The 19,654-nt window shown below is 36.6% G+C and overlaps 1 protein-coding gene across 13 annotated transcripts in view; it reads left to right on the forward strand.

Annotated features, from left to right (window-relative positions):
- The first annotated feature begins 10,117 nt into the window (after positions 1-10,117).
- The window catches only part of LOC124378720 (RIMS-binding protein 2-like), a 113,750-nt gene continuing 104,213 nt past the window's right edge, over positions 10,118-19,654 (forward strand). For 8 of the 13 annotated variants that reach the window (XM_046838453.1, XM_046838457.1, XM_046838459.1 and 5 more), the window contains exons 1-2: positions 10,119-10,355; positions 11,391-12,324. In XM_046838453.1, coding sequence (XP_046694409.1) covers positions 11,560-12,324 — 765 coding nt within the window. In that variant the 5' untranslated portion in view covers positions 10,119-10,355; positions 11,391-11,559. Of the gene's footprint in view, positions 10,356-11,390; positions 12,325-19,654 lie in introns of all 13 variants that reach the window. The other 5 variants (XR_006924291.1, XM_046838461.1, XM_046838460.1 and 2 more) reach the window with 2 other exon arrangements.

Below are 19,654 nucleotides of genomic sequence, written 5' to 3' on the forward strand. Positions count from 1 at the left end.
TTCTCCAAACTGGACATAAAACGCAAGCGAATCAATAGCGCTAGTGTTAGCCACTAGCCACCTCTTTTTTGCGCAAAACAAAGCCTATTTCCTGTACAGATTGAGTAGCCACAGTGACACTGTGCTAATTCTAGTTCGTCCCCCCCCCGTAGCATTGTTGTGTATGTTTTCAAGTTTAATAATAATTTTTAAAAATCCACTCAAAGTGCGAGGTGGAGACAAAACAAACTTCCGGTCTGTCACTTATTACGTTCCTGAGGGAACTCAGATTGTACTTATGTTCAGCATGTAAAAGTATTGCATTCGGTACATGTGTGTACCAAACTGAAAGCCCTGTACCTGAAAATTTCAGTATGAATACGTGTACCGTTACACCTCTAGTTCATAATAATTATTAGACATGGTTGAAGCACACAAGGAGTTTTCTGTAATGCAACAGGCATAGTGTAGCATAATATCCAAACTCCAAAATCAAAAATACAAAAATCTAAAAATTTTTTGCAATGCTGCTACTCACTCACTCCTTTAGCTGCAGTGTTTGTGTGGAGTTTTGTGTGTTCCTCTTTTGGTTATTGTACGTTTTGTGGTTTACTTCAACCTCCTGAAATGTTTTTGTGTAGATGTATCAATGTCTCTAAAACTGTCCTAATTTGTGTACTAGCAAGTATATTCCTGCCTCATTCTCAATGTTGAAGTCCAGATCCAGATTTCAGATCAGGCATATCACAGTGTCACAGCCAAAGACAATCAATTCCAAAATCAACAAAGCACAAAAAAATAATAGTTCACTTGCACATTTTCAAAATATATTATTGTATAAAATCCAGCATCAGAAAATTTAGCTTTTTGAATGAGCATTCAACTAATTCTACTTAACCTACAGCTGATGTTTAAATTCACCAATGCTTATTCTTAGCATTTTGTTTCTCTCACATTCATGTGATTTAAACATTTATCCTACAAGTCATTAGCTTCAGAGTGACCAGCACATGAAAGGCTAGTGATAACCAATCGTGATAACCACAAGTTAAAAAAAACAGGAAATGATATTGTTGTTTTAGCTCCAAAGTGTCTTCATTTCTCATTGAAAAGCAAATCCCTCTACCTTAATTGAATCCTACTCACTTCCTTCTAGTGTATATCACCTCTCTGCATTCCTGCTTGCCACTGAACAGTTTAAGCTTCTTGTAAATTCCAATCACATGGCTTCTTTTCTCTGTAATTAGGACCTGCTCATTTTTAACACTGCCATGCACTAATTTTGGCATTTTGGTATATATTTTTTTAAACACTGCTCTCACAGAGCATTCTAAGCCAGAGGACAAACACTATAATGATGAAGCATGAAAAATAATCTAGTCTCCAGTGTTTTGTTTTTCAATACGCCATTCATGGATTTACAGGGGAATAATGTTGCCTTTTGTGTTGCTCATGCTTCCCCTCCCCTTCCTTTCCTCTTCATCCCAACTCTGAGTTGAAAGATTTCAGGTGCCCACATATATTGCCCAATAAACAAGTCATAAAAAAACTACTAGACAAAGAGCAATTCCTTGTCTGTCCATCACTCATTATTTTGGTCTTTCTCTCTGTCAACATTGTGGATTTTTGCCTGACTTTATATACCTATCTCTTCAGCACGTCTGCCAGCATCAATCCATTTTTTAAAGAGATAATTTACTATCAACTACCCCAGACAACAAATAGGAAGTCATATACATTTACAAAATTGAATGAATACATTAAAATGATGTAAAAAAAAAAAAAAAGAAAAAAGAAAAAATTTCCATCATTACCCAAATTCAGGCGTCCACATAAGAAATCTCAAAGAAGTTTGCTAAATGAACATATTAGTTCAATCAAAAGTGCTACACAAAAGAAAAAGAAAAACTTTTGAGAAAATTACAATATCTATTACGGGATGATTAAGATGAGACACATACCTTAGATAATTGCTGCCTTTTTTCTTGCCCTCACAAGACAAAATTATATAATCCCCACAAAATGAGTTTTACCACCAATAAGGCAGTAAATTCGGTTCTGTGACTTTAGATAGCTGATAACTCATTGGACAGTTTTCGACCTGTTAGAGTTACACATAAGAACCCTGTACAAGAAAAGGAGTGGAAAATATACAGTTTCCGGCTTCACGGATACAGGCTCTTTCATCCCCGAGGTTATACGTATTTTTCCGAGAGTTCATATAGAGCTAAAAAAAGCATCACTATTGTATATTAATGTACACCCTGACACCTGGTCCCTGCCGCTTTCAGCACAAAGAATGAAGAGGAGCAAAGAAGGGAGAAAAAGGGGAAAGAGGGAGAGCTGAAAGCCAACCCTTCACTGGTACCTGAGCATCTCTAGTTTCAAGGTCGGTTCTCAGAAAGTGCTGTTCTGTTTATGTGTAAGATGATAATAGTTAATGTGTGTGCAAACATGTGAATTTGTGATAATCACACACTTTGTGGTGGACTTTGTGTCATCTGATATGATATTGCTGGCGGGGGTTGGTGGTACTGTACATATACATGTGGTTTTTTACATATATATATAATCCTATGCTACATATGAACTCAGAAAACTGGTTCTCAGTTTCACCAGAAATAGCACGTTTTGTATAATAAATATAGCTTTCATCTGGAAAACTTAATATACCATTTAAAGCTTATTATATGGTCCAGTAATGGTCTTAAATGTTAGGTTAGTGGGTATAGATGCTTGTGCAAGTAAATAATTAGTGAACGGATGTTGGGTCCTCTCCAAACTCTCACAAATTTTTGATGGCTAGATTGACAGAAAGAAAATCTAAATAATCAGTGTTTTGTTTTTACCCAGTTTTCTCAAGAACAAGACCACCAGGTAGAGTTTAGGTTGGTTTTCAAATCACTTTCGAGAGCATGACTCCAACACTTTTCTAACACTTTAATCACAACAGTAAAGATCTTTGATGGCTCAGGGTGCTTTAGAATAGGGGCTGAAATTAATGCTTTCTTCAACTTAGTGAAGGCTTGCATCCGAAAACAGACCAGAATGTATGCATTTCGAAGGTTTGTTATTTCTGATTTTCTAGATTTTCGATAATTGAGGCCTGAAGCATTTACGAAGAAGAAGCTATAGAAGTGGAGAGCCATATTAATCCTGTTTGAGGGCAATATCTCTCAATGTATTTCTCCATGGTCTCTTTAGCTGAGACAGGGTACATCGTTGCAAGAGGAGGTGTTGCTCACCAGTATTTTGAAGGCATAGTTGTACAGTGTGGTGGGAGTTCATTGCTATTTTGTTTTACTAGACATATCGCTGTAATCAAGGTACTCCTGATGAATCTCTACCCAAACTTCAAAATAAATCTGTGCTCTCTATAGTGGTTAAAGGGGTTTTAATGGATGAAGCATGAAGACAATGGGCATGACAGTGAGACAGTGAGTCAACCAGTTCCAAGCTCTAATTCTTGCAAAAGTTGCAGAAAGTGCTAAAAAAAAAAAAAAAAAAAAGTGCTTGCTTTCCCGGGACCAGACAGCAGGATCCCAAACTAGATATATAAATAAGTATTTGAACACCCTGCTATTTTGCAAGTTCTCTCACTTAGAAATCATGGAGGGGTCTGAAATTGTCATCGTAGGTGCATGTCCACTGTGAGAGAAATAATCTAAAAAAAAAAAAAATTCCAGAAATCACAATATATGATTTTTAAACAATTTATTTGTATGATACAGCTGCAAATAAGTATTTGAACACCTGTCTATCAGCTAGAATTCTGACCCTCAAAGACCTGTTAGTCTGCCTTTGAAATGTCCACCTCCACTACATTTATTATCCTAAATTAGATGCACCTGTTTGAGGTCGTTAGCTGCGTAAAGACACCTGTCCACCCCATACAATCAGTAAGAATCCAACTACTAACATGGCCAAGACCAAAGAGCTGTCCAAAGACACTAGAGACAAAATTGTACACCTCCACAAGGCTGGAAAGGGCTACGGGAAAATTGCCAAGCAGCTTGGTGAAAAAAGGTCCACTGTTGGAGCAATCATTAGAAAATGGAAGAAGCTAAACATGACTGTCAATCTCCCTCGGACTGGGGCTCCATGCAAGATCTCACCTCGTGGGGTCTCAATGATCCTAAGGAAGGTAAGAAATCAGCCCAGAACTACACGGGAGGAGCTGGTCAATGACCTGAAAAGAGCTGGGACCACCGTTTCCAAGGTTACTGTTGGTAATACACTAAGACGTCATGGTTTGAAATCATGCATGGCACAGAAGGTTCCCCTGCTTAAACCACCACATGTCCAGGCGCGTCTTAAGTTTGCCAATGACCATTTGGATGATCCAGAGGAGTCATGGGAGAAAGTCATGTGGTTCAGATGAGACCAACATAGAACTTTTGGGTCATAATTCCACTAAACGTGTTTGGAGGAAGAAGAATGATGAGTACCATCCCAAGAACACCATCCCTACTGTGAAGCATAGGGGTGGTAGCATCATGCTTTGGGGGTTTTTTTCTGCACATGGGACAGGGTGACTGCATTGTATTAGGGAGAGGATGACCGGGGCCATGTATTGCGAGATTTTGGGGAACAAGCTCCTTCCCTCAGTAGGAGCATTGAAGATGGGTCGAGGCTGGGTCTTTCAACATGACAATGACCCGAAGCACACAGCCAGGATAACCAAGGAGTGGCTCTGTAAGAAGCATATCAAGGTTCTGGCGTGGCCTAGCCAGTCTCCAGACCTAAACCCAATAGATAATCTTTGGAGGCAGCTCAAACTCCGTGTTTCTCAGCGACAGGCCAGAAACCTGACTGATCTAGAGAAGATCTGTGTGGAGGAGTGGGCCAAAATCCCTTCTGCAGTGTGTGCAAACCTGGTGAAAAACTACAGGATATAGCTCACTGTATATAGCTAGCTAGCTACTACCATCTCATACAAGAACATTAAAAAAAGTGCTTAGTCACAATCAACAATGGTAGAAGTCTGTAAACTCCCATGAGAGACAGCCTGCATAGCCTTTTAGGAAACATTGTCTCCATAAAGTGCAAAAGCCTCATTTATATGGTGGTCAAAGTGGACAGGACAGGCTTTAGCCGATGAGAAACACTCTGTTTTATTTAAATTCTTGGATCAAGAAGCTGCTATTTGAGAGAACATCCCTGGAGATTCATCCCCTAAGTCAAGATCTTTTCTTATTGCTTATCTGACACAAACATGTAGCTTTCTCTTTTACATCAGATGGAATAGTGTCTTTTCCATGGAGGCCATTTAGAGATTTAGGGAAATCTCTCAAAACCAATGAATTTAAAACCTCTCACTTGTTTATGTACTAATTGTACATTGAGCATTTAGTATAAGAAAAAAAGAAATTACCAAGTTAAAAGTTAGAACTTATAATGGGCAGATAAGACCTACCGTATAAGTGAATATTGTGAATTATGATATTAAAAGCAACACTACGCTTAGGCAATAAAAACAAGAAGACAAGACCCTGATCAGAGGCTACATTTTGTTTGTACATGATTTCTTGTTCTGCTTCCTTTCCTTCTGTTTCTTTCTCCCACTCACCGTTTCTCACAGGTTCTAGTTGGCAGAAAACTAGTTGCATGAAAAGGACTGATCAGAGAAATGATTCAAATGGGAAAACTGAGATCGCATTTGTTCGGTGACACGGAAATTAGAAAGACGATACAGTGCTTTATTGTAAGTAAGAAAGAAAATTATTTTTGGTTACGATTAGATACAAGGTTAGGTGCAAACACTTCCTGAATGACAGGATTTGTTAAGAATATAGGCTGAGGGACTGAAAGGAACAGGTGCATCGACAATAGACTGGACCAGGAGGAAGAAAATCAATAGCGTAGTATGGGCTTTAGCCTGGCAAAGTCTGATACCATATCACCACTGGGAGTGAAATCTATCTTAGTTTATCTAGGACTAGAAGCCATTGTGGAATTGGGAAAATTGAAAGGCACTAACAAATACATTCAAAATGTATAACCTATATAGTTATGTAAAGCTGTTTTGGGATGTTCATTGTTAAAAGCGTTATACAAATATTGCATTAAACTGAATTGAATTGTATTGAACTGTGGCAAAGTTGACCCAGAAAGTTGGCACAAAGAAAAAAAAAAGTTTTTACCCGATTGACGTAATGATGCCACCCACCCAGTAGCTCCCTCCAAAAAGCGGTGAGATAAAAATAATAATAATAACTTTAATGATAACACTTCTTGTTGAGGGATGGAGCATTCATCTTGTACTCTGAGTAAGATGAGCATTGGCATAGAAACCCTTTTAAACCCCTGGGCATTGTAGAAAACTTGCCAGTAAAAGCAGGTCATCGGGAACAAGTAGGGAGCAAGAAGTAAACAGCAATCTCTTGATTACTGCAGGTACGAATGTTTAGGTTTGTTAATGGAATAATCATGCAGACATTTGGTCACACATGAGAAAAAAAATCTGACCACTTTTCCTCTTACTGTTGATCAAATAGGGCAAATTTCTGAAATCTGAATCATTCAGGCAGAGTAATTTTCTTATTCTAAGCATCCCATTATTGACATGTGCTCTTTCTCTTGTAGCTTTGCTTAGGAAGGGTGCCACATTTTTGAAGTCAGTGAAAATGAAACACTTTAGTAAACTAATGTATGTCCTTTCCACTTTACAAATACATCCCAGGAGAATCTGGGTCAACTATGACGCAAAAAGTTTTCTTCACGTGACACAAGTGTTCCCTGATGAATTCTGTAATATGTGTATTGCCAAGAGGGCAGTTGAATGTAGGACATAATCCAGAATGAAGTGCAAAAAATGGAATTGCAATATTCAGTTAAAAAGGTCAGTGTGGAAAACAGTGACAATAGTTTATTGACATAAATTGTAAGGACATACGGAAAAATAGATTCTTAAATGCAAGAAACAAAAGTGTTTGTATGTCAAAAGGGTACCATGAGCAGTGTAAAAATCCAAGAATATGCATGTGCAGAAGTCTTGCCCAGGAACATCGGTCTGTGTGAAAAATATGCAGAAGTATGTAACACTTCATTCATGTTTCATGTGTCATAAATAAATGTATTCCTTTATTATATGCATTATTATAGATAAGAACTATGAATTTTGCACACAAGCAAAAATGATTTTACTGCTAAATACTTAAGATTAAATTGATCCTATCCCAAAAACCTCTTAAACACTGAACTCTAAAATAAAACATTTTATCATCTTGGTCATGTGACAGACATAATCATGTTATATATGTGTCACGAGTTGACTCACCCTGACTTTTCATGTCCATGTTGTGCCATGTTTCCATCACCAGTAATTGAAACCCGACGCATCACTGGCACCCAACCCAATCATTAAGGACTCTACACATCCCATTCACAAACTGTTTAACCTGCTTCCATCAAAAAGATACAGGAACATACGCACCAGAACCAGCAGGTTCATGGACAGGTTTTTTCCATCCACCATCAGACTACTGAACTCTACACTAAACCGTTAGATCAATTATACATACAATGTACATTATCTATCTATAATGTTTGATATCATGACAGTTTGTCACGATTTTTTATAATTGTACTGTAGTTTTTTTGAATATAATTTTAATAGGCATATTTTCTACTTATAGTCACAAACGACTTCTTTCTTGCTTACTTACATTCTCACATACTAACTTACTATTCCACCACTAGTTTCCTAGTTTTCTAAACTAACACACTTGGTTGCTTGTAAACTATTTATGACATGTTTATATCATACTTTTGGTGTCAGATTCAAACTTTAGACCCATTCCATTTCAAGCTAATTTGTTTGATTAATGACTTCTTCATTATCTTTCTACCTACTAACTTTCTTACTTAATTACTTAACAACATATTTGCTTCCTTACCTGCCTAATTACCAAAATACTTACTTACATGCATTATTACTTTACTAACTTACATTATTTATTCACCTATTTCTTTTTTACTGTTTATCAACCTATTCATCTGCGTTCCTACTTATTTACTTAATTATTTGCCTATATAATTTATATTTTTGTACTTATTCAACTACTTGCCTACACTTGAATTCACTTAAATTGTATGTGTTTTTACTTACTTACCTAAAGTACAAGTTTACTTACATAATAAGTAAATTAATAAGACATTAACTTTATGACTTTCTTACTTACTTATTTACTTACTTAGTTACTGTACCTACTTATGTATTTACTTTCTTACACATTAAATTATTTATTTACTGACCTACTTACCGACTTATGTCTTATTTACCAAACTACTTACTCTTCAGTATGTATTTCTACAAACAATAGTATTTTTGTGACATGCTCCCAATATCTATTCACAACTACACACCTGATAGCGCTGACATAAAACTATTAAGGTGGATAAGGTTTGAATAGAAGAAGGGGGTGTATGATCGTATGATCTAAAGCATATGTGCCTTCCTATGAAGGGCCAAAAAGCAAGCTTTATTGAGGGTCGTGAGCCAAAAATATATGTTTTACACCAAACATTATATTAAAATTAAAGTTGCGTTGGTTCCTCTTTTTTGTGAGTACATAATATTTAAAAATAAATAAATAGAAAACATTACTCTTTAATTTACTGAACTAATGCAGTTTATCTTTAGTGGAATTAAATGAAATATAGCAATAATCAAATTTTTGTACAGTAGAGTTTAATGCCTAAGTAACATTTAACGAGAGACATAAAGCTGATCCAGAGTTTTCCCAAATGTCATATTTCCCATATTTCCCATATTTCCCATATTTCCCATATTTCTAATATATGGCATGGTGGACCAAATCACTGTCTACTTACTTATGCATCTACCGCTCACATACATACTTATTGCTTAATAACTTAGTTACTACTTTCCTACCTAATTACCTAACTATTTACTTACATTCTTCCTTATTTATTTACTTATCTCTTTATTTATTAATTATCCACATATTCACCTAACTGCTTACTGACTCAATTACTTATTTACTTACTTATTCACCTACATAGTGTTAATTTATGTATGTTAACTACTTGCCTAACTACCGATTGGCCTAATCCTTACCAACCTACGTGTTTACTCATTTTCTTATATATCTACTTATATTTTTTCTTTACTTACTTACCTACAATACATGCTTATTTACTGACTTGCATATTAACTCATTTACTTACCTATTTATGTATTACTTATTAAATTACTTGCTTATTTACTTACCTACCCAAAATACCTATTAAGTTACTTACTGACCTACAAACCTATTTATCTATTTACCAAACTACTTTTTTTTTAGGGTTGTAACACTATAAACAATAGTATTTTCGTGAATTGATCCCGGAATCTATTTACACCTATCAACTCACACACCTGATAGCTCTAACAGTAATTTATTAAGGTGGATAAGGTTTGGAAAGAAGAAGTAAGTGTATGATCTAAAGCATATTTGTCTTCCTATGAAATTTGACTGAGGGCCATGGGCCAAAAATAAATGTTGCATTATACCAAATATTATATTAAAATTAAAGTTGCCATGGTATTTCTGAATTCATAACATGCTCTTTAATCTTCTTAACTAATGCAGTTCAAAATGTATTCAGAGTTTAAAAGATTATAATACAATTTAATGAGAAACAATACAATTTATTGTACAATAGACTTCAATGCCTAAATCACTAAATTGTCTATTAGAGATATTAAGATAGTCCTTATTTTTTTTAAAGGTTTCCCCAAATGGCATGTTTCCCCTTTTCTCATTTATTGCATCGTGAACCAAATCGAAGGACACCATAAAGGTTTTTAGTGTTTGCTTAATTGTTTCTATTTCAATGTGTACTTACTTGTCGCTCAACAACTTATTTGCTTACTTACTTCCTAATTACTGAAATACTTACCTAGATTCTTCATTATTTATTTACCTACTTATTTATTTAATAATTATTCACCTGACTACTTATTTATTTACTTACTTACTAATTCACCTATACTTTACTTTGGGCGTCTATGCGCAAAGAAAATAACGAGGCGTGCAGTACCAGTAGAATTACCACTAGATGTCAGTGTACACTCGTTAAAAAGCTCTGCTACCTCGGTAACGGGCTGCTTGAAGGTTTTCATGGTTTTCAGGAGCCGGACGTTCGGTTTAAGCTGGAAGCAACTGGTGCTTTTGCGGATTCAGTCCGGGATCGTGCAACGCAAACATAATACACACCGACATGACAATGCTGCGTCGCTGTGCGTCTTTTCCGGCTTTTAGTGCATTTATAGCATTGATATAAACCTTTAATCCGCGGCCAGTTAAATAAAATAAATAAATGAATAAATAGAAAAAGATAAGGAGCTGCTGGACCCTGACTCAGAGGTAAGCGTGTGTTCTTGTCCCTAAAAAAATGCATGGTAACATGAACACCTGATTACTGATAACTATTTAACTGCTTCTCAACTTCAGCGTTGTACATTTAAAGCGCTGTGTTTGTTAAAGAGACGCGGAAACCCTGAGCGTTTATTCCCTTCTTTAATTATTCCTTTTGGCCTACCCGTATTCCGACTACATCCGTACAATTACAACGAATCCCGATTCCGGTTTATCCGCTCGAACTGCTCATTGATTGGACCTTGTTACAAATATCACCAATCACCATGCAGGAGGCGGGACTAACTGAAAACGGGTAGGAGATATAATTGTTTGATCTGCCGCATAACGGTTTGGATGTAAGAAGGAATGTCATGAATTCTGTACATGTGAAAGGTTATGGCTTTTTTTTTAAAGTAGATTAATTATATATTTAATGTTATAACAATAATAATGCAATATAATACCAGCCACTGTTAATGAACCTGAAATCAAAGTTTTAAGACTAAAATTAATTAGAAGATGATTTATTACTTTTCATATTGAATTATTTTTATATCAGGCCATTTTGGAAAGCCGGAGAACGCAGGGGTTTTTCCAAAATGACATGTTCATGTGGATCCATAGGTCATTAATAATGAGGGTAAAGGCATAGTTTAGTATTTTTTCTTTGACATTCAAATACCAAGTGATTATTTGAATAAATTGATGTTTTTTAATTGCATGCTTTTAAACAAAATGCCATCATTTGTTGGATTTAATTCAATGAAAGTACTGATGCTCATGGCATGGTTGGTTCGTGCTGCAGAGTCTAACTGAGGACATTACAGCGTACTTAAGCAGAAACAATGGAAACGGCTTCCTTCCCTTCTTCCAGTAATGTCATTTACAGGAAGCGTGGTTTCTCACTGTTACTCAATGAACATGCTTGGACATTGCATGTAAACGCCTTTCTTTATCCTGCTGAATGTAATGTCAGAATGAATGTGATGAATGTATTTCTGCTCGGTTAGTCTCACCTGTGCTTATCTTTGCTAATTTCAGTGGTCGTACGGAGTAGATTTTGCGATGCGTGCTTCTGACCAGCAATATCATGCATGAATGCATTTCTTCACTGTTCATTCTTCCATCGTGCATGCCTTCTGCCCTGGCCTGACCAGGCCTTTTCTCTCTCTGTCTCTTCTTCATATATAAAAACTAACATCACATCGCAATGGGCAAGAATGAAGCCGAGAGTAACTACCATTGTGTCTTCTCCAAAAAAGCAATTCTGCAATCAAGGAGGAAAACGGAGAACAAGAAAGTCTCGCCTTGCCACAGCGAACTTGAAGCTCAATCCCAGCCTGTTCTTGGTCCTGGATGTGAGAAGGAAAAGGCCCTGCAGCACCAGTGCTTTGACCACACTAACCTCAAGCAGGCCGGTGAACTGTGCCAAAGGCTTGCAGATGAGATCACTGGCATCGTAAGACCAAGCAGGACAACAGACGCGGGTGAGAATTTGGCAGAAATTGACTCAAGTTGTAAAGGCAATGGAGCAGCATACTGTAAACTGGAGGAGTTGCTGAACACTCTCCATGGAGTGACAAACAAGGAGAAGGATGGTCTTCTGCAGTGCCTCTGGGAGGAAGTGGAGCTGGAGAAGAGCTACTTCCTGTGCCACTTGTTAAAAGTACATGGGCATCCTTCACTAGTGGTAGAAGAGAGCGAGGACAAAGTTATAAAAGAGACAGCTAAGTGGAGGTCAGAGGACTCTCAGAAACGTCCACTTATGAAAAGAAACAGACAAAAACTGGAAAGCTCATCTGAAAAGCAGGATTCTGGAATAAGCCCTCTCCGTTCTTCCTTAGTGGAGGAACCGAACAACAAGAGGGATCTTTATCAATCTTTTCCTGATGTGGGGCGGGAACTCCATAGTTCTTGTCCACCTCTGGAAAAGTTGTCTCCCTCCAGATGTTCAGAAGACAACATGGAAGACACAGTAAGTTCTGGTATTCTGCCTGCTTTTTTGAAAGGCTGGTTACTAAGCAACAAGAGTGAGATGTGAGATGCTCTGTGTGGGGAGTTTTTGTCTTTTTCATGAAATCTGATACACTGCTGCATCAATGGATTCCAGTTCAAATTAAACACAGTAGAAACAAAGCAAGCAGCCTGAGTGTGGAAGCAGTAACACCTGTATCCCCTTTTGGAGGATTTTGGAGCAAAGTTTGTAATTACAACTGATGGTTGTTTGATAGAATAGCGATAACCTTGCCTGCAATAGCGCTAATATGACCTGCTGATGCAACACAAACTTGCTGACATTAGGCTAAAAAGATGTCTCTGCTACATTATTTTGCATCTATTAAATCCTAAAATAGCACCTTGCAGCCCAATATCAAAGCTGTTGGATATGAACGGAGGGCAGAGATACGTGGATGTGCACCAGATATAAAGATCAACAAAGTCAAAATAAAGTCCTTAGGTCCTTAATATTTCATTGTTACCCTGTATATATGTGGAGGCCGGAGCATTGATGTGTTCATGCTGTTCTACCTCTTTGCTCGTACTGCTGAATAATTCATCCTTGCCGGTGCATTGCAGGCCAAGGAACAACGAGCCATGTCACTGTTCTGGAAAAGACAGCAGACTGCACCAATGTGCCGCTAGTTCAGTCTCAAGTCATACATTTGTTGCTTTGCAAAAGAAATATTGGCACCCTGGTCCATGGTGTAGTCATTTTTCTATCAATAAGTCCCAGCCCTGTTGAGTGTAAAGTTTAAATGTGGATTTGTGAGAATTTATATTCAAGGTTTACAGCCAAGAGTCTCCACCTAGCATTCTTTCACTTAATCCAGGGGTGTCCATCCTTTTCACAAAGAGCCATTGTGGGTGCAGGTTTTTAGTTTAACACACTGTCCACACCAAATTCTACCTGTTTCAATCTAATGATTTTCATTTTCTATGACTATCAAGTGTGGCCCCCTTGATTTGGTTGGAATGAAAAAACCCGCACCTACACCGGCCCTTGGAAAAGATTAGACACCTCTGATTTAATCAATTATACAATTATATCCCCATTTAAAGAATATGTAATATGTAATGGAAAATAGATATGATATATAATATATATATCACATAGAAATTATGTACAATAATGTCTCTCTCTTTTTTTTTTTTTTTTTACTTAGCATGGAAAATGTCACTGAGGAGATTTTGGGGATTTAGGTGTTAGGTAAATTGGTGAAGTCTATGTATAGTCAAAGTTCATTATTCCAAGCATTTATGGCACTTATTCAGGTTGTCTGTTCAGGAATTAAGTCAAGTCAAGTCGAGTTTATTTCTATAGCGTTTTTCACAATGGACATTGTCTGAAAGCCGTTTTACAGAATTTAAGAATTAAGGTGAATGATGTGTATTTATCCCTGATGAGCAGCCATGGCTACTGTGGCAAGGAAAAACCCTCTTTTAGATGTTATGTGGAAGAAACCTTGAGAGGAACCAGACTCAAAAGGGGAACCCATCCTCATTTGGGTGATATCAAGAGTGTGATTATAAATCTTAAACAATACAGAACACTGAAGAGTGAGAACTAGCAATCACTGTGAATGAGTGAAACATTGCAGAAGAAAAAGGTTTGGACATGGCATGGTAAAGGTTAAGAATTATGAGTATAACTTTAACTAACTAATTATCTAAACAATATGAACTAACAAGATTTATAACAGGAGTTTATACCATTTCTCTTCCAAGGAAGAATATTTGTCAGGTTAGCTCATGTTCGCTAGCTGCTTAGCAGTGAAATGGTCTAAAATACTGTCATAAATCGTGTCAAGTTAGTTCATCCTAGTTAGATGATAAACATTAACAATAAGTGCTGTATATATTTATAATTACGACTTAAAACCCTCAAAAAAATCTACAAAAAAAATCTACAAAGTCTAATAGCTTTCTTCTTCCCACTTTAATACTGCAAAAACTCCATTACCATACACTCAGCAAAACAGAGGGAAATAGCTCATTCCTTTACAGGACTTTTATAGAAGTAGATGCCGACCCCACAAACATCCCGAACAATCTAGAGACGTACCAGCACCATTTGGATTCCACTTCATGTAGAGTTTGGACATTGGACCTTTTTGAGTGTTTAAATGCTCTGGCATGGAGAAGCTGGTGTTGGATCTATGATGATCTTAAATGTTGAGCTATTTTTTGTTGCTCAGTAGCTCCTGGTTCCATAACGTCAACTGACTGTATAAGACTGTAGAAAGGACATTACTCATAATTACACACTCCGGTACTCATGTTAGTTCCATAGCTAACATAAGCAAACCTGATAGAAAATTGAGAGGGACAAAGTGCAATTGTAACCATGGATAATTAATCCAACATCAATATATATATCTGCAATCTGGGACTATTTAAAAAATAATCTTTTCAGTGCCTATTTTAAGTTTTTGGAGACTACACTTGAGCTTGAGGTTAAGGTTAAACTCCTGTTTTTGTTGGTTTATTGAAATTCTGTTCATATAAAAATATGTATATTTTGTATAGCAACAAGATGCAGCAATAGCACAAAAAATTAAGAAATGAATTTGAATATTTTTTTATATGAAGGAATTAACTCCCAGGCACATCTCTTTCTCCAGTTGGTATTGTTTTCTATACCCAGGGCAGTACCAGTTAAAATAATTCTTTATAGCAGCTAAAATGTAAGTAAAATTGTAAGCCCAAAATTCAAAAAAAGCTCCTCAAGCAGCTAGTGTTTATCCCTTATTGCGAAAGACAAATTAATTCAGTAGAGATTGTGTAGCAGGGTAAGCCTTTCTTGTGCCAATGTAATACCCTTGGTCTCCCTCTGCCTTTCTTTCTGTCAACACATGCTGCATTAATAGATTATGTTTTTCATCGCTGTTTTAATGAAGGCACAAAATACTAGTTAAAGGATTTCAGCACATGGTAAAAAAAATGGTACTTTATGCTAGAAATAATGTTTATAGGTTTATAGACAGCCAATGATTTTAATACTACTAGCAAATGCTTTTGTTATAGATGGTAATAAGATTTGGTCTGGCTATTTATGTTGGTACAGTAGGTTAGTGTACATTAAATATTCTGATAATCAACATCCAAATAGTTTACTTCCATTTCAGCTAAATAAAACATGCAATGGTTTTAATGGTTGTAATTTGGAAACTGGAATGGAATGGAAATTGGAATATGGGTCTTTACTGTTAATTTGCTGCCTCTTATTGGTGCCATCTTATGTCTAGTGGATAACATTAAGGACCAAATACATTTTTTTGCAATGGTTTCTTTAGTCTGATGATTTAATGGTGATAATACATAAAAAAACAACAACTGGTAATGGTATTAATGGTTAACAAGTAATGGTTTGTAATGGTATGTTTAGAGAAAACCATTAACATTTCTTTGAAAGGTACTAATTTTTTTTCACAATTGATCTCTGAGTGCTTCACCAGTTGCTGTATGTGCACAATAATCTGTCAGTCTCTTTGTGTCAACACTGATAATCTGTTTTTTATTCAATTTGGGCAATATTATGGTATTAAGAAATTAGTTTCTAGCCAGTAATAATCAGGCTATTTATTGCACCTGCACAAACAAGATAAAAAAAAAAACATACTTTGAAGCATTTAACACCACAGAACACATAAACAGACTAATGAGGGTGTTTTTAAGTCATTTTCTAGTTGAATGAACAAAAAAATTAAAAACGAGTAATTAAGGACTCAGTAAATGTAATTAACAGTTTGATGTTAGGAAAAAAATTGTTTTGCTTTACTTAACAGAATCAGTTTTTTAGTAAAATTGGTATGCAACATCATAATAAAGAAAAGTGTTCATCATCATCATTAAAAAAACGTCTTTTACAAGCAGAAAAGAGGCAAAAAAAACTGAATTTTAAATTATTCACATTCATCTTTATTAAGTGCTTTATATATGGTGGTGTTTAAGTGCTTACATACAGTATTTGAGATTCTAATTCAGAATAAATTACTTAAAAATTAATTTTTTTATTTTTCACATTCTCTGGGAAATAAGTATTGGCACCTTTGGGTTTGTCAGCCATTTCTGTAATGCCTGATTTACTCACATGTCTGGATTATGTCACAGACTACGATTCCCATCAGCCACTATACATCAAGATGCCATGTCTGTTTGTGCATCAAAGTGTTTATTGACTAGAAAAGGCTGAAGAAAGAAGTTGAGACTGAGATGCGATATTTGTCTCTGCATGGCTTTTGTTCATGCTCAGTTTTTGTACCCTCAAGTTCAAGTTTTGCTCATTGATTCTTTGCTCATTGATTCTTTGTATTTAGTTTCATTACATTTGTTTTGAATGTGTGCACTTTATTAAATATTTTTGCACTTGAGATATAACATTGTATAACCCCACAGAGTCTAATATTGTGTGATGTGATTTTTATTTTTTTATTTTTATTTTTATTTTTTACTGCTGGCCACTTTAAAAATTTTAAAAATGAGTGTTTATTAGGGTTTTGCTAATTTATTGCCTAGTCAAATTGTTACTTGATAAATACAATTACAATTCATACTGCAGAATACACGTAGAAATTAATACTATTTAAACGAATAATCTATTATTATTATTATATTACTGGTGTATATATATTTTTTTAATTTGTAGCCATATAGATAGTCAGGTGTGTCAAAGAAGTATGTGAGAGTGGTGCAGGACATTGTATGGGGACAGTGTGACAGCAGTGAAGTGTGCAGTAGGAACAATAGACTGGTTTAAATTGGAGGTTGGACTGCATCAAGGATTGGCTCTGAGCCCTTTTCTGTTTGCGGTGCTGATGGAAAGGTTGATGGATGAGGTCAGACAGGAGTCTCAGTGGACTATGATGTTTGTGGATGATATTGTGATTTGTGAGCAGATTGAGAAAAGCCTGGAGAGGTTTAGGTTCGTGCCTGAGAGAAGGGGAATGAAAGTCAGTAGGAGTAAGACAGAGTACATGTGTGTGAATGAGAGGGAGGGCAGTGGAGGGGTGCGGTTGCAGGTAGAAGAGGTGGAGAAGGTGGAGGAGTTCAGGTACCTGAGGTCAATAGTGCAAAGTAATAGAGAGTGTGTTAGAGAAGTGAAGAAAAGTGTGCAGGCAGGGTGGAGTGGGTGGAGAAGAGTGATAGCAGGAGTGATTTGTGATAGAAGAGTATCTGCAAGGGTAAAAGGGAAAGTTTATAGGACTGTGGTGAGACCTGCGATGTTGTATGGTTTAGAGACAGTGGCATTGAGTAAAAGACAGGAAGTGGAGCTAGAGGTAGCAGAGCTGAAGATGCTGAGATTTTCGTTGGGAGTGATGAGGATGGACAGGATTTAAAACAAGTTTATTAGAGGGACAGCTCATCTGGGACGTTTTGGAGATAAGGTAAAAGAGGCGAGATTGAGATGGTTAGGACATGTGCAGAGGAGGGACATGGGGTATATCGGTAGAAGAATGCTGAGGATGAAGCCGACAGGAAGGAGGAAAAGAAGAAGACCAAAGAGGAGGTTTATGGATGTGGCAAGGAAAGACATGAAGGTAGTTGGTTTGAAAGAGGCATATGTAGAGGACAGTATGGAGACGGATGATCCACTGTGGCGACCCCTAATGGGAGCAGCCAAAAGAAGAAGATGTGTAGTCATATAGCTGTAGTCAATTGTATTCTTTTTGAATTGTTGAAGCTTCTTGTGGGGCGTGTGTGTGTGTGTGTGTGTGTGTGTGTGTCTGTGTGTTAGGCAGAATTTGGTACAGCTGTCAGAATAGGTAACAGAGGCTTCACAGACTTGTGGCGCAGCTGTGCTGACAAATGGATTTGTCACTTTTTTGTATTAAAGGCGTCACTTTAACACACCTTTATACACCTAAAATATGACTACACATTTAGTTTATGTGCATGCATCTTTGCTTACAAGTATGTTTGGCTGATCGGGCCATTTTTTCACACATATAACCTTTGAAATATCTCATAGCAGTGATTAATTTTAGACTGTCAGTCGGTGATGTGGAGCTTAGCGTAAATCAAGTATTAATGTGTTCTCCTAAATCTTGACAGAAATGTGGCCTATTGCTGAGCTGCAATTTAAAATGCATTGTTCCCAGGAGGAGATTAAAATACAGTGTGACATTTTGCTTAAGTTTAAGAAAGACAGAAAACAGGTAGAAGGAAGAACAAGCAGTGTTTCAGGTTAGAAGGTTTAAGAGCACGGTTTAGCCCTTTATTAGCCCTATTTGGTTGGGGTTTATATAACATAGGCATCTGGGACAGGTTCATTTCTTTCCTGCTGCCTAATGATATAGTTTTCTAAAATCGGATCAGTAAACAGTGTAATTTGTTGTTTTAATCGCTTCTACAGAAGTACAATAAAAGGACAAAGAAAAGTAATCAGAGAAAAGTGCACAATTCTTTACACTAATTTAATTATTGTAATAGCTACAGGAATAATTAAGAGCCAGTTGATATATGCTTTTAATAAATGCTTTTTTCCCCTTTTACAATTTGGTCATATGAGAATTTCTATCCAATAACTACTGTAGCTCCTTTCTATCAGCCTTTAGTTACCAACCAGAGAAGGTAGAAACCCAAGACATCAAGGCAGCTATCACATTATTATTATTATTATTTTTCAAACTGCCAATAATACTACATTACAGGGAAGCATAATGTACTTGTATGAAACTGCTATCTGCCCTCTTCTGCATGCCTGCACTCAGACATAGAATAGAATAGACAGATGAAAGTGCAGCATTTAGATGTAAAAGTTCACAAAAACAAACAAAACTGTATAAATCAACATCTACATGAGGACTAAGAACAACGATGTATAAACATAAGCACATAAAAATGAGAAGAACAACAGACAAGAAAATCTTGAGGTGGTTCAAACTAGAATTATAAAGGTGCTTATTGAGGACAACAGGACAAACAGGAAACGTGTGTGTGTGTGTGTGTGTGTGTGTCATGTGACAGTCATTTGATTGACTATAATGGCCTTAAATTTAGATATTCAGTTCTTGGTTTGTTTATCTCACTTCACAAATTATCATGTGAATCGTGACAGATTGAGACAGGCAGATGTACTTGTCTGTCTACGTGTTCTGCATACTGGGAAGCACTATTTAGGATTCATTTGAAGTCTCAGTCTCTTGAGGGTTGGGTTCGTCAGGGCTCGGGGATGGGAGTCTCTGTGTGTCTTTTTGTTTCGGGGGAGACGGGGCGGATGGTGGCATAACTAGGTCATGCCTGCGAGCCGCCCCTCCTTCCCTCTATCATCCCCAAAACATGAGATTGCCTTGAACAAGTGTTCA

This window comes from Silurus meridionalis, chromosome 25, assembly GCF_014805685.1.
Source record: "Silurus meridionalis isolate SWU-2019-XX chromosome 25, ASM1480568v1, whole genome shotgun sequence".
Taxonomy (NCBI): domain Eukaryota; kingdom Metazoa; phylum Chordata; class Actinopteri; order Siluriformes; family Siluridae; genus Silurus; species Silurus meridionalis.